Source organism: Schistocerca nitens, chromosome 6 (genome assembly GCF_023898315.1).
Source record: "Schistocerca nitens isolate TAMUIC-IGC-003100 chromosome 6, iqSchNite1.1, whole genome shotgun sequence".
In the NCBI taxonomy this organism is placed as follows: Eukaryota; Metazoa; Arthropoda; class Insecta; order Orthoptera; family Acrididae; genus Schistocerca; species Schistocerca nitens.
The window spans coordinates 573,822,287-573,836,378 of record NC_064619.1 but is presented as its reverse complement, the minus strand read 5'-3'; the positions used below and the strand labels follow the sequence as shown (position 1 = coordinate 573,836,378).

The 14,092-nt window shown below is 40.5% G+C and overlaps 1 protein-coding gene across 1 annotated transcript in view; it reads left to right on the top strand.

The window, feature by feature from the left end:
* The window catches only part of LOC126262851 (speckle targeted PIP5K1A-regulated poly(A) polymerase-like), a 193,104-nt gene that overhangs the window by 97,301 nt on the left and 81,711 nt on the right, over positions 1–14,092 (top strand). The window contains exon 8 of the mRNA XM_049959719.1: positions 10,386–10,550. Within this exon, the coding sequence (XP_049815676.1) occupies positions 10,386–10,550 (165 nt within the window). The remainder of the gene's footprint in view (positions 1–10,385; positions 10,551–14,092) is intronic.

The following is a 14,092-nucleotide window of genomic DNA, read 5'->3' as shown; positions in this document are numbered from 1 at the left end:
AGTGTAGATATTAAGAAGCCTCTGCATGGAAATGGCAAAGTGAGCTGTAGTACCAGCACATAGTAGCCACATCGTCGTTTATACCACCCAAGGCGCAGGGAGCACAGGGCGCTCTGCAGAAAGTGCAGAGATATACCACGTCAGTGAGGCATTATGTATGGATGATTGGTCCTTTAAGCGGTCGCCAGTAATCCTTGCCCACATAGTGAGGCTCAACTGGTGTTGATTTACTGCCACCATACAGTGGGGATTCTGTGTAGCCCTAATGTGGGTGTTGTGAAGGTTGACAATATCCAAATTTCATAAAGGTAGCCTTGTCCTCCAAAGCTGGGATGATTCCTTTGATAGGGCAGAGCCGATTTCCTTCCCTAATCCAAGCTTGCTCTCCATCTTGACCTTGTTGATAGGACATTAAACACTAATCTCCTCCTCCTCCAAGTCATGTGTACATATTGAGTGCAGCCACCTGTCATGGTTACTCATTCCTATGAATGAGTCTGTCTCTCACAGATGGAGAAATATTGTTGCAAACAATCATACTGACTTCTTCCCTCTGTCGTTCGCCTGTCTGTATGTAAAGACCTTGTTGATCTGTTCTTGGTTGGTACACAGTGCTGCAGAACCTGACCCACGTCCACACCTGAGTGAGTCGGCAACAGTCTTCAAGTGGATGTCACCTAGTACCAATGTGTGAGTGCAGTGCCATCATGGACAACATTAATGCCTCTTGAGTGTGGATCGAAAACCGTAGTACAAGTAGAACATTCCCATGTATCTGGTGTGTATGCTTTCAATAATTGAAACCTACACTCTCAGAGATCTTTTATCTCCACTTTCGAGATAGTGTACCTCCCTTGGAACGCACTTCTGGCCATAAGCCCATATGACTTTTTCTGCTACCTATCCTCTCATGGATCATTTCCTGCAGTTTGCCCCCATACACCAAAATCACAACGTGTATGTGGTGCACAGTTGCAGATATTATACTGTGTGATTTTCTTTCATGAAAGGTTTTATATCTGGAAGAAATTTGGAGGCACTAGAAGTTTTCTGATACGTTATATAGAATGATGAGCCAAATATTTTGAATGCACATTTTAAACTGCAAGATGTTTCCGGAAACAGTCTGGCCATAATTTATTGGTTATGAGCTACAGATTAAAACCTAAGAAAATGTAGAAAGGTAGGAAATTAAGATGATGGGACTTGTATAAATTGAAAGAAGCAGAAGTTTTGAGAGTTCCAGAGGGTGCATTGGGCAGTGATTGACTGAAACAGGGGAAAGGAATACAAAAGAAGACAAATGGGTAACTTTGAGAGATGAAATGGTGAATGATCAAATAGGCAAAAAGACAAGAACTAGTGAAATCCTTGAGTGACACCGGAGGTATTGAATATTTTTGGTGAAAGGAGAAAATATAAAAATGCAGCAAATGAAGTGGATGAAAAGTAATACAGATATCTAAAAATGAGAGTGACAGAAAGTGCAAAATGTCCAAGCAATAATGGTTAAACGACAAATGTGAGACTGTAGAATAATTCATGACTAGGGCTTTGATGGATTCAACCTATAGGAACATTAAAAACACCTTTGGAGAGAAGAGAAACTGCTCTATAAATATCAAGAGCTCAGAGAAGAATTTGACAGAGTACTGAAGGACCTAAATTAAAACCAAGCAATAGTGAAGCAATAATTGAGAAGGGAAAGAGAAAGGGTTGTAGTGTATCGCTGATGTTATTTGATTTATATATTGAACTAGCAGTAAAGGAAACAAAGAAGAAATTTGGAAAGTGATTGAAAGTTCAGGGAGAATAAATTAAAACTTTGAGGTTTGTGGACGACCTAGCAATTCTTTCAGAGACAGCAACGCAATTAATGGAATGGTATAATGTTTGAAAAGAAGGCGATGGGACATAAGTTGAATCAAATTGGTCAGTGGTGAGGGAATTAGATTAAGAAATGAGAAACTAAAAGTTTTAGGTTAGTTATTCGTTTTGGGTAGCAGAATAATTGACGATGGCAGAAATAGTGTATTTATATACAATAGCAGGGTGGTCTACCTTTTGAGCACAATACAGCAACGATTCTGCATAGCATTGATTTGACAATTTTTTGGTAGGTTTCCGCAGGTATTTGGCACCAGATGTCTATGCACAAATAATGCAATTCCGTGTAAATTATGGTCCTATGGGTCCTATGGTTTGTGTTCGCACAGCTGATGCCGAATAATATCGCAGGTGCATTCCATCAGTATCAGACAAGGTGAATTGGTGGCCCACACATCAACATGAGTTCACTGTCGTGTATGTCAAACCTCTGTAGCATGATTCCGTACTTGTGACAGGGGTATTTATCCTGCTGGAGGAAGCTATCATTGATGTGGAAGACATAAAGCATGAAAGAGAGTTATCCATAGCTGTCATGATGCCTCTGATTAGCACCAAGGGTCCAATGGAAGCCTAGGGAATAATGCTACCTCCTTCAGCCTGCATCCTTTGCACAGTGCATGTTTTGACCAGCTGTTCGTGTAGATGATAGAGTGTTGAGAAATGACCAGCGACCCGGTGTAACAAGAAATGTGATTCATGCAACAGGCAGCATGTTTCCATTGATACACAGTTCATTCTCAGCAATTCTGTACTCACTGCAGTCATAATTGACAATGTGATTAGTTCAGCATGGGAAGACGTGTGGGTCGTCTGGTGCATAACCCCATGTTCAGCAGTGTGCGCTGAATGGCATGCTCTGAAACATTTGTGCCTGCATTGTCATTGTACTGTGACATCCAATCTGCCACAGATTGTTGCCCATCTTGCTTTACAAAGTGGGCAAGCCTCTGTCCTCCATGTTAAACACTTTGTCACCTACTTGTAGTTTCACCATATTCCAACTGCTTTCCACAGATGATCATGACAGTACCACAGTAACAGCTGACCAACTTCGCTGTGTCCGTTATGTTTATTTCCTGGCACTGGACTATAACAATCTACCCTTTGTGGGAGCTACTTATGTTAGTGGATTTTCCCATTTGCAGACCTTACTGTCACTGTAAAGGTTTGCTATTTACCTCTGCTCCACTTATAAAGTTTACTTACCACATTACATACCCACAACATCACCAAGTGATGTGGTCTTGTGGAGGGTAGTGACCCAGATCTCATAAGAAAGAGACTGTTCGGTTACATTTGTGGCAACCTTGCCAAGCAGCAAGCAGCCCCAACTCACTTTCCATTGGCTGGCACTATGAAGGACAGCTCTATCTGAATAGTGCTAGAGGATTGAGTCATCATGCTGAGTGCCTGTGAGTGTATTAACTGTGGAAGGAGCAGATGGAAAGTCCTGAATAAAAATGTTCAGATTTCCCGTCAGAGATGAAGAAAGATTATGGAAGTGGATTTTGGATTCAGATGAATGAATACATTAATTACGATTAAGAACTAATAAAAGAGCCTTACGCACTTGATACTGTCTAAATTTTAAAACTTACATGTTGATACAACACAGCAACTGGGCTTCCTGCACTCAGAAGCCATATGATACTTATGAATGAAATCATTGCTGCCATTTGACATTTACTTATTTATTTATTTTTTTATTTATTTCAATATTGCAATTTCAGCTGTAGAGCCATTTTCAAGTGCAAGGTAATAGAAACCTATGAAACACATGGATAAAAAGGGAAAGACTTTATGTTATAATATTTCATAAACAGCACAGTTTAAGGAGCAGTCTTAATTGTGATTTTGAACTTGAAAATATCTCCACAGCAGAAATTGAGGCAATGATTTCAATTAAAAAGTATATTTTGACTCAGTGTGGCCAAGCGGTTCTAGGCGCTTCAGTCTGGAACCGCACGACCGCTACGGTCGCAGGTTCGAATCCTGCCTCAGGCGTGGATGTGTGTAATGTCCTTAGGTTAGTTAGGTTTAAGTAGTTCTAAGTTCTAGGGGACTGATGACCTCAGATGTTAAGTCCCATAGTGCTCAGAGCCATTTATATTTTGACTGTATCCCCTAGCCAAGTAAAAATCATCATATTGTATCATTTCCATGTTATAAAGCTTGGTTCGTACTACAGTGAACGTGCGTGAACTAGTGTAACACCTCATTTACACTGAAGCGATTGTGTCTCAGACACTGCACTGCATTAATATTGAATGTCAGATGATGCAACAAAATCACATTTGGAATCAATTAAAATTTTGTGCTCATTAAATGAGTAGAAGTTAAAAATGAGCTATAAAATGTGCAGTTGGAATCAAGTTGTGGAGAACATTCTGATGGAGAATTATAAATACGCCACGATACCCAGGATTTTCATAAAAAGTAGACTGAATGTTTTCACTCTTTTTTTACTAATCTATGGCTAAATCTTCCTAACTGATCTTTTTTGTTCTTCCTGCATGAGCATTGAATAAACATAAATTTTACTCTTGAGTAAGTGCACTCTGTTGAGGGCATTAAACGACGTTTTGGCAGTATATGTTATTAGTGCAATTGTTGTTCTCTCTTGCTTCTTCACAAAACATACCAGCTGCCGTCTGCTGAAATATTTTACACCCTGGAGTACAGAATGCAAGTAAAAATCCACATCTGGCTGTAGATAATAACAATAGCTTTGTATGATTTTCAAACATATGATGAATGTTACACATGATGATGCAACATCTAACTGGAAAGCTTGTGAAAATGTTTCTTCCTTCACCCCATAATCAGTAGAAAGGCTGCTTGGGGCTTCCTTGATAATTATAAAACTTGTAGAAAACATTTACATGGTTTCAAGCCATCTTGTTAGGCAACATGGTTTCAACTTTCTAAGAGTTCCTTTGCAAAACACCATGGTTTCAAGCTGCTCCTTTCTAAGAGTTCTTTTGCAGAAAATATTTTATGTACATCATCATTTAAATTTACCCTATACTGGGATGCAGAGTTGCAGATAAGCATAACAAAAAGACTGTCAGAAAGTGAGCTTTTGGCCAACAAGATCTTCATCGAAAGTAGACAACATGTGCGCACGTGCCCACACACACACACACACACACACACACACACACACACTCACAGTCTAGCCTCAGCAGCCAGAGACTGTGGTCATGTGTGTGTGAGTTGCATGTGCGCATTGTCTATTGTCAAAGAAGGCCTTGTTGGCCAGTAGCTCACTTTCTGACAGTCTTTTTGTTATGCCTGTCTGCAACTCAGCATCTCCGCTGTATGGTGATTAGCTACTACCCTTTTCATAGTATTGTTACATTCCATTCTGGATTTTCCATTGTTTGATTTCATCATTTAAATTGTGCTTCTAATTTCTGGTGCGTTAGTGATGTTACTGTTAATTGGCTCAACTGGTGGAAAGCGCAATGAAAATATATAGCTTTTGAGAATTTATCTGTGATCGTATGTTGAAAACCTGTAACAGTACCGCCGTTTAAGAAACACCCGTCACACGCTGAGCCAATATGATCAGTCATCTCCAAGCACATATTTTCGGTGAATGGCAGAATAACATCTGTAATAGTACCTAAATCCAATTATCAGGCCCAATAAAACTTTAGAAATACTTCTTTTGTTTACAGGCAATGTCAACATCTTTAATGTATTCCAAGAGACAGCTGCTCTTTGCCACTGTCAGCAGCCTTATCAGCCAGTAACGAAAATGCTTAGTTGTCATTGATGTCATTTACAAAATGTTTTTGGTTTTTAGTGTCACAAATGATGATGAGATTGTTCTGCGCTCTGTGATATGTATATTTAAATTTTGCTTAATATATCCTTAGGTGATCAAGAATTGTATCTCTTGTGCCAATATGGAAACAAAGTAGCTGTTAAAAATTTACACCATCAGATTATTTTCCGCTGAGTGAAGTACCATGATTATGACAAAATAATATCATTTTCAAAATCATCTTGCATTGGTTCTATTTGTCACAGTTGAACCATCATTAGATTCAGTTTTTCAATACCATTTCCTCTTTTCATTTCCATGGAATCACAGAACATGTTGGTATTTGTATGCACTTCTTAATGACTATGTGATTTTGAAAGTGCTCTTGTATCTTCATAGGTAATAAATATCTGTCAGTAAAATTAATTTTGCTTATAGACATATCCATGAATAATTCAGTTGCAAATACCAGAGGACAAGTGTGGGTCTCAATGAGTCAAATTCAGTGATACACCTGTTTTATAGTCTGAAAACAATTTATGGAATAGAAATGCATTGAAAATTGAGATCTCTTTTGTTTTTTGCAATTTGCTGTAAATGAATGCCTCTCACAATTACAAATGTTTTTTTTTTTTCTAATATGGCTCTTTGATCAACTGTATGTTGCCCTTCAGTAGATTTGAATGAAGTGTAGTAATGTTAATATCAACATGTATAAAGTCTATTTTATCTTTATAGCTTCATTAAAAACGTGGCTATGGCAGTGAGAAGGGTTGTGGGAACTTCCCTTCTATCCTTTTACCGGTGTCCCTTGGTGAAAGGTATTGAAAATACACTTCTATTTATGGAAAGGATTAAAAAAAGAAAAAGAAATGATCGGATGGCATTGTTGGCCGGGAGGCCCCTTTCGGGGGAGTTCGGCCGCCGTATTGCTAGGCCTTTTTAGTTGACGCAACTTTGGCGACTTGCGAGTCAATGATGATGAAAATGATGATGAAAGACACACAAGACCCAGTCTCCTGCCGGGAATCGAACCCGGACCCCCTGTGTGGTAGGCGGTAAAGAGGAGGTGTCAATTTGCAGACAAGGCACTACAGAAAGACTGTTAAAACACTGAGATTCTGGCCAAAGCCTACGTAGAGTGAAAACACACACACACACACACACACACACACAAAGAAAAGCACAACTCACACACACATGATCACTTCCTCTGGCCAATCCAGCTAGGGTGGCCCATAAATAGCGGTCTCGTGTGTGTGTGTGTGTGTGTGTGTGTGTGTGTGTGTGTGTGTGTGTGTGTGTGTGTGTGTGTGAAGAAGGCTTCAACCAAAATCTCGATATGTAACATCCTTTTGCAGTGCCTGTCTGAACCCAACAATGAAGTGAAAGACATATTGCTATGTATCTTAAAGAAAACATGTTAAGTTGCAGACAGGCACAATTAAAAGACACTTACATAAGGCTTTTAGCCACAGCCTTCATCAGTAAAAGAGAGAGATATGCACCATTCATATATACAGGCAAGTAAACCTCATCTGCATATGACTGCCAACTCTGGCATCTCAGGCTGGAGTGCAGCTATCATGTGGGATGCAAGCAGCAATCTGGAGGGGGCAGGGAAGGAGAAGGGATAGTAGTGTACAGATGGGGAGAGACAAACACTGTCTGGTGGAGTGTACAGGGACTAGAATGCCAACAGGCACCGCATCAGGAGGTTGTGGGGCAGGGAAATGGGGAAAGAAGGAGAGGACTGGGGAAAGCTGGGCAGATGTGTTGGCAGGGGGCTGCAAATAAACAGGGTGGGAGATGAGAATGAGGAGGAGGTGATAGGGCAGAAGGGGTGGAAACTATTGGGCAGAGAGTGTGGGGACAGTAGTTACCATAGGTTGGTAAGTTGGTTTGTGGGGTTGAAGGGACCAGACTACAAAGGCCGTCGGTCCCCATAGGTTGAGGCCGGGATAATTATAGAAGCAGAGGATGTGTTGTAAGGATAGCTCCCATCTGTGCAGTTCAGAAAAGCTGATGGTGAAGGGAAGGATCCAGATGGCTTGGGTAGTGAAGCAGCCATTGAAATCAAGTGTGTTGTATTCAGCTGCTTGTTGTGCCACAGGGTGGTCTACTTTGCTCTTGGCCACAGTTTGGTGGTGGCCGTTCATCCTGGTGGACAGCTGGTTGGTAGTTACAGCAATATAAAAAGCTGTGCAATGATTGCAGTAGAGCTGGTAAATGACATTGCTGCTTTCACAGTTGATCTGGCTCCTGATGGGGTATGATAAACCTGGTGACAGTATTGGAATAGGAAGTGCTGAGTGGGTGCATTGGGGAGGTTTCACACCTGGGTTTTCCACAGGGATATGATTCTTGTGGTAAGGGGTTGGGATTGGGAGACGCATAGGAATGGACTAGGATGTTGTGGAGGTTGGATGGGCGACTGGACACCATTATAAGAGGAGTGGGAAGTATCCTGGGTAGGATGTTCCTCATTTTAATGCAAGATGATAGGTAATCAAAGCCTTGGTGAAGGATGTGGTTCATTTGTTCCAGTGTGGAATGGCACTAGGTGATGAAGGGGACACTCCTTTGTGGCTGGTTCTTGGGGGTGGTGGGAGGATTGGTGGTGTGAGGGAAAATGGCGTGGGAGATATGTTTGCGAACTAGGTCTGGGGGATAGTGCCTGTCTTTCAAGGCATTGTTGAGACCCTCAGCAAAGTGAGCAAGGGAGTTTTCTGTACCTGGGTAGCCAGGCTCTATGGGAGGGATTTTTTGGTGTGAAAGGGATGACAGCTGTCAGGATGCAGGTACTGTTGGTGATTGATGTGTTTAATGCAGACGGAGGTGCGGATGGAGCCATCAGAGAGGAGGTGGTCAACATCTAGGAAGAAGACTGAGGAGGACTACGTGAAACGAATGGGAGAGAAGGTGTTGAGGTTGGAAGGAATGAAGAGAGGGTGTCTTGGTTCTGAGTCCCTTTTTGTGAGGGCCAGGGATTGGCAGAATCTGAAAAGGTGTTGGTCATTGTGAAAGGAGAGGTGGGATGCAGAGAAAGGAATCTTTATGGTTAGGCCATTTGTGGGTGTTCCATGGTTTAAGCAGCATTGGAGAAACAGGTTGTGGGACTGGGTTTTAGTGAGGGAATGGGATACTTTCCTGAACTGGTGTAGAAAAATGGAGCAAGGGTCCTCTGTGGCAGAAATGGTTTAAAGGAAACAGGAATGACACAGAAATCAACAAAATAGGTGTTAATAGTTGTGAGAGGAGTTGGATAAGCTAAAAGACACGTAAAATGCATAATAAATACACACATATATGCAGCAATACGCACAGACACACAAAAATTCACACAAACATGTAAAAATATGCACAGGTATGTGAAAATGCGTGAAACCACATAAAAATACACACAAATATGTTAAAAATGTCCAGAAACATGGGAGAAAAGGAATGATGAGGTGTGTGTGTGTGTGTGTGTGTGTGTGTGTGTGTGTGTGTTGTGAAAAGTGAAGAGAATGGGAGGGGGTTGGGTTAGGTCGAAGATAAAAAGTTCACGTGGCACGAGCAGGTGTGGAAAACAAAATGCTAAAGTATGTCAGGATGGGATCAGTAGGAATAAATATGATTATAACTATTGGAGGAAAGAATCTGGGCATCAGACAGTGCATTAACAATCAGTGTTGTCACGAAGTCTTTGTTGTGCAAGGGCGATTATTGATACAGTGTGGCTCAGAAGTAGATGCAGTTTAGAAGACGGTGAATAAACAGAAGAAAGAAGAGAGAGAATGGACACTGAGAAGAGTAGTAGTATAGAGAAGAATAACACAGGAAAACATCACAGGGATGTAGGATGTAAGGAAGCCATTTAGCCCACCCGTACACTACTAGCCCTTCCCTTTCCCCACCCCTTCCTGCATCCCACACGATAATTACATTCTGACCCGAGATGCTGGAGTTGGCGGTCATGTGTGCGTGAGGTGTGCTTGCTTGTGTATATGAATGGTGTGTGTGTGTGTGTGTGTGTGTGTGTGTGTGTGTGTGTGTGTGTCAGTGTCATTTGTTGATGAAGGATGTGGCCAAAAGTTTTATGTAAGTGGCTTTTAATTGTGCCTACCTGCAAGTTAATGAGTCTTCTTTACAGTAAATAGCAATCCATCTTTTTCTTCATTGTTGATATACCTACCTGGAGTTTCCTTTGATTCTGTCTGTAACTCAATTTGTCATCTTTACAGTGAGCAGCAATCTGTCCTTTTCATAATGTTGGTGATATTTCATTGTGGACTTTCTGTTGTTTGAAAATACACTTATGTTAGATGATATTTCTTGGTTGCCATTCCTGACCATCTGTAAGAGCTGACTAATACCTCACAAGACTGTAGCTTTTATTTTTAATAGTTGTGCCATCAGACTAGCTTCTCCTCCGGGGCTCTAAGAATAACATAGGATTTCACCATGAAATGTCTTTCCATATGAAATCAGTTTAATAGTGCTGCTTTTCAAGAATTTGGTGCAATTTGTGTCACTACTGTGTAATTGTTAGATGAGAACATTATTTTGAGTTTTTAGTGATGAATACATATATTCCTTCTAAGCTAATTTCTGAGGGACCAAAAAGTATGCAGTACATGTTATGACAATGAAAAATAAATTACAACAAAAACTTGTAACTAATATTATTTGGTCCAAACAAACTTTCTATGTTGTTAACTTCCTGTTTTATGTTTCACAGGTTCTCCAGCTATGCAATGACAGTGCTGGTTTTGTTTTACCTTCAACAAATACCTGAAGCCATGGTTCCTGCATTACGTGTATTGCATGATAAAAATATTCCTGAAATGGCAGAAAACATAACTAACAAGGATCCTCTGAGAATATTAATTGAAGAATTTTTCGGGTATGTTCTTTGTTATGTTAACTGATAAATTAAGTATACACTATACAGACAGTTTTTAGGAACACTGCTGTGTTGATGAAATGTTCCCCTTTTTGGCTTGACCACTACTATTTGGAATTCAGGGACAGTTTCTGCTGTGTGGGTCATGTTTGTCGTATTTGCTTCAAACGTTGCTGCAGCTCCTTCAGTCGTGCACATTTTGTGGAGTATTGGACTGGTTCTAATATCATAGTTTGGTATAGCCCATGCATGTTCAATGAAGTCTTGCTAGATTGGGGATCTACCCACTATTGTGTTTTTGTGTATAAGTTTTTTATGATGTACCCCAGTCATAAAGGGTATGTCATCATGGGTCTACTCACTGTTGGTAAAGTATATTGAAATAAATCTTGTGCAGTAACAACTTTTTGTTTCAGAGAGTGGAGGGGAAGAGGGTGTCATAATCACTTAACTTCTCATTGTACAGGTTTTATTTTCAGTGAGTCTAAAGAGTGCTGTACTAGGCATGCTCCTGTTGGAGATAGTTTGCTCTTGCCTTTTTTCAACCTCTAAATTGATGTAACCTGCCAGTTATATGGGGAACTACAGTTAAATATGAACTCTGAACTGCAATGCAACTTGGTGTTATTCACATCAGCTAACATTACCCAAGGTGAAAGTGATCGGATATGGAACCTAAGATCTTTGGATCCATAGTCTGGCACTTTACCCCTAAACCACCGAGACACACCATACCACCTTAACTGTTGTAAAAATGTCATAAAATAACGTTTTTTAGTATCCCTGCCAAGTGAGCCGCTGTGACTCAGTTCAGTATCTTATGCCATATGCGTTCAGTTCTGTCATGCTTAGTTGCTATTTGGTATTTGACCCTGCTTTGGGCTTGGACTTTCTGGCTTATGCTCTTTGTGTTTGTTCAGTGGTCTGTTAATGACAACGTTGGCTTTGTTTGCGGATCTTGAATGCTTATCGGGCTGATTCTTTATGCAAACTGTAACTTGACAGTGTACTGACCATCATAAGCAGTAGTAGGAACACATTTAGAATGGATAGCTTCCATTGTTGTTGCTCTGACCAAAAGTTGCTTCTGCTACCAGCAAGGTGACATAGAGTTTAGGACATGGGACTTTCGTTCAAGAGAAGTGAGGTTATAATTATTGTCCAGTCATCAAAGTTTACAGGGTTTGTTCATCTGTATTTTTCCTTTAAAGGTAAATGCCTGGGCCGTCAGATGGTTACTTTGAAAAGGACATTGCAGATTTCCTTTCTGAGTCTTGACCTATCAAAACTTTGGCATCATTTCTAATGATCTCATTGTTGACAAAACAGTAAGCGTTATCTTCAATTTTTGTCATCCTGGTAGAAGAGAGGGAAAGAGGTAAATAAAATGTCGTGTGACAAGTGCCTCCCATTGGGTAGACCGTTCGCCGGGTGCAAATCTTTCGATTTAATGCCACTTCGGCGACATGTGCGTTGATGGGGATGAAATGATGATGATTAGGACAATACAACACCCAGTCCCTGAGCGGAGGAAATCTCCGACCCAGTTGGGAATCGAACCCGGGCCCTTAGGATTGACATTCTGTCGCACTGAGCACTCAGCTACCAGGGGCGGACAGGGAAAGAGGTGAAGATAAAGAAAAGAAACTGGTAAGAGTTAACAATATACAGTGACCTAGGACACCTCGGAGGAAATTTGGTCAGGATGAGAGGATTGATTATAGCTACAGAATGAGATTAGAAAATTTGATGAGTTGAAAATGAAAGAGTGAGTAGTAGATGAGTCAGAGAGAAGTGGAAATATTTTGTAAATGAGCCAAAAAATAAGGGAAACTGAAGTGCAAGAAAAATGGCACAGAGGTCTAAAAAATTTATGAAATAAAAATAAAAAGTAGCAAAACAAACAATAAAGAAAAAGAAAATCAGAAAAATTGCCATGTATTGGGGTCATGTGGGTAATGAGAATCAGGCCCATTTTTCATCTGTGGACTTTTGAGGAACTGGTAGTGGGATGGAGAAGCCAGGTGGGACCAATATCACAACTTTTATGTGCTCTGAACGTGTTACTGTGTGTTACTAGTACACACTCTATGTGTGTAGGTGGTTATCATACCAATATAGTCATATGAATACAAAAAGCCGGACAACTGTTGCACATAAACTACTACCTTCCCTTTGATGTAACGGGGCTTGCCAGTAACACAGTTTGAAAGGTTCTGTTAGGAGGATACATAGGGTAAGTATTATAGTAGGGGTGGTCAGAAGAATAATCATCATAAGGTGAGGAAATGGGTTCATGAGGCATGTAGGGTTCTGAACAGGAGGCTGTTTTGGAGACTGATGGTGTAGCTTGCATCAGCACAAATATGCTTGCTCAAAATGTAAATGCTGCAAAGGGGGAAAATTTCACATGGATCGGATGACATACATCAGAGTGTTAATACTGCTGTTTGTTGGTTAGATTGTTAAGTTTATGTTTATTAAGGGGTTGGGTATGGATTTACAGTCATGTACAGTTTTATTACATTTACAGTATTTTGACTGCATGAGTACAAGATGAAACTGACCTGTTGTAATTCTTGTAATCCCGCAACTCACTTTCACAGTTAAATCTCGTGTAACTTTTCTTGATGTTTACCCAATCTCAGTGAAGACCAGCTCCACACCGCAGTACACACCAAGTCAGTCAACAAACAAGATTACGCTGATAGTTATTTCCCTTACAAATGAAACATTCCTTGACTGCAATGACATTTAGAGCAACTGTGTCTGCTTGAATGCTGACTACTTCCGGGGAATATGGAACAGTCTTTGCAACAGCCTGATCTCATGCCCTGTGTGAAATGGATGTTTTGCACATTTAAATATTGTTTTAAAGTAAATGTGGGTTCACATGTTATCAGCACTGTTAGCATTCATTCTAGTGGCCACAAAAAGTGCTGTTTAAACACTAATATTGGTTGTTGGTGATGTCTTTTAAATGCCCAACTGCTATCTCAAGGGAAGTTATGAGTGTCTCTCAAAGTTTTTTTCCTGCCAGTAAGTCAAATATTTATAAAGCTAAGTTGTAATTGCTCCAGATCTATCAGAGTTGCACTTATTTTTAAATGTCACTTTTTCTCACTCAGCATCCATTTCTAAGAGTGTCTCAGCCCCATGGTATTACCATTAACTTATGGCTTCCTGGCCTGTTGAGATGATACATTCATCTGCAATACAGATATTAATATGTTTAAAATACAAGAAAGGCAACCACTCACCGATAGTGGACTGAGGTATGTAGCACAGACATGCATAACAGAAAACATTATTCACACTTACTTTTGAGTTTTTGTTCTTTTTCTAAGAAAAGTACACACATTCATACGCACAACCACAGACACACCTAAAAGGAACACTCCAGCAGATGAGGTAAGACTGACCAGCTGCATGTGCTGATGAAGTTGGGGGGGGGGGGGGGGGTAAGACTGAATGCACAAGGCAAGGAGAGGATAGCGGGATAGTATGAGCTAGGCCTTTTGACAAACGAATCAGTGGCTGCA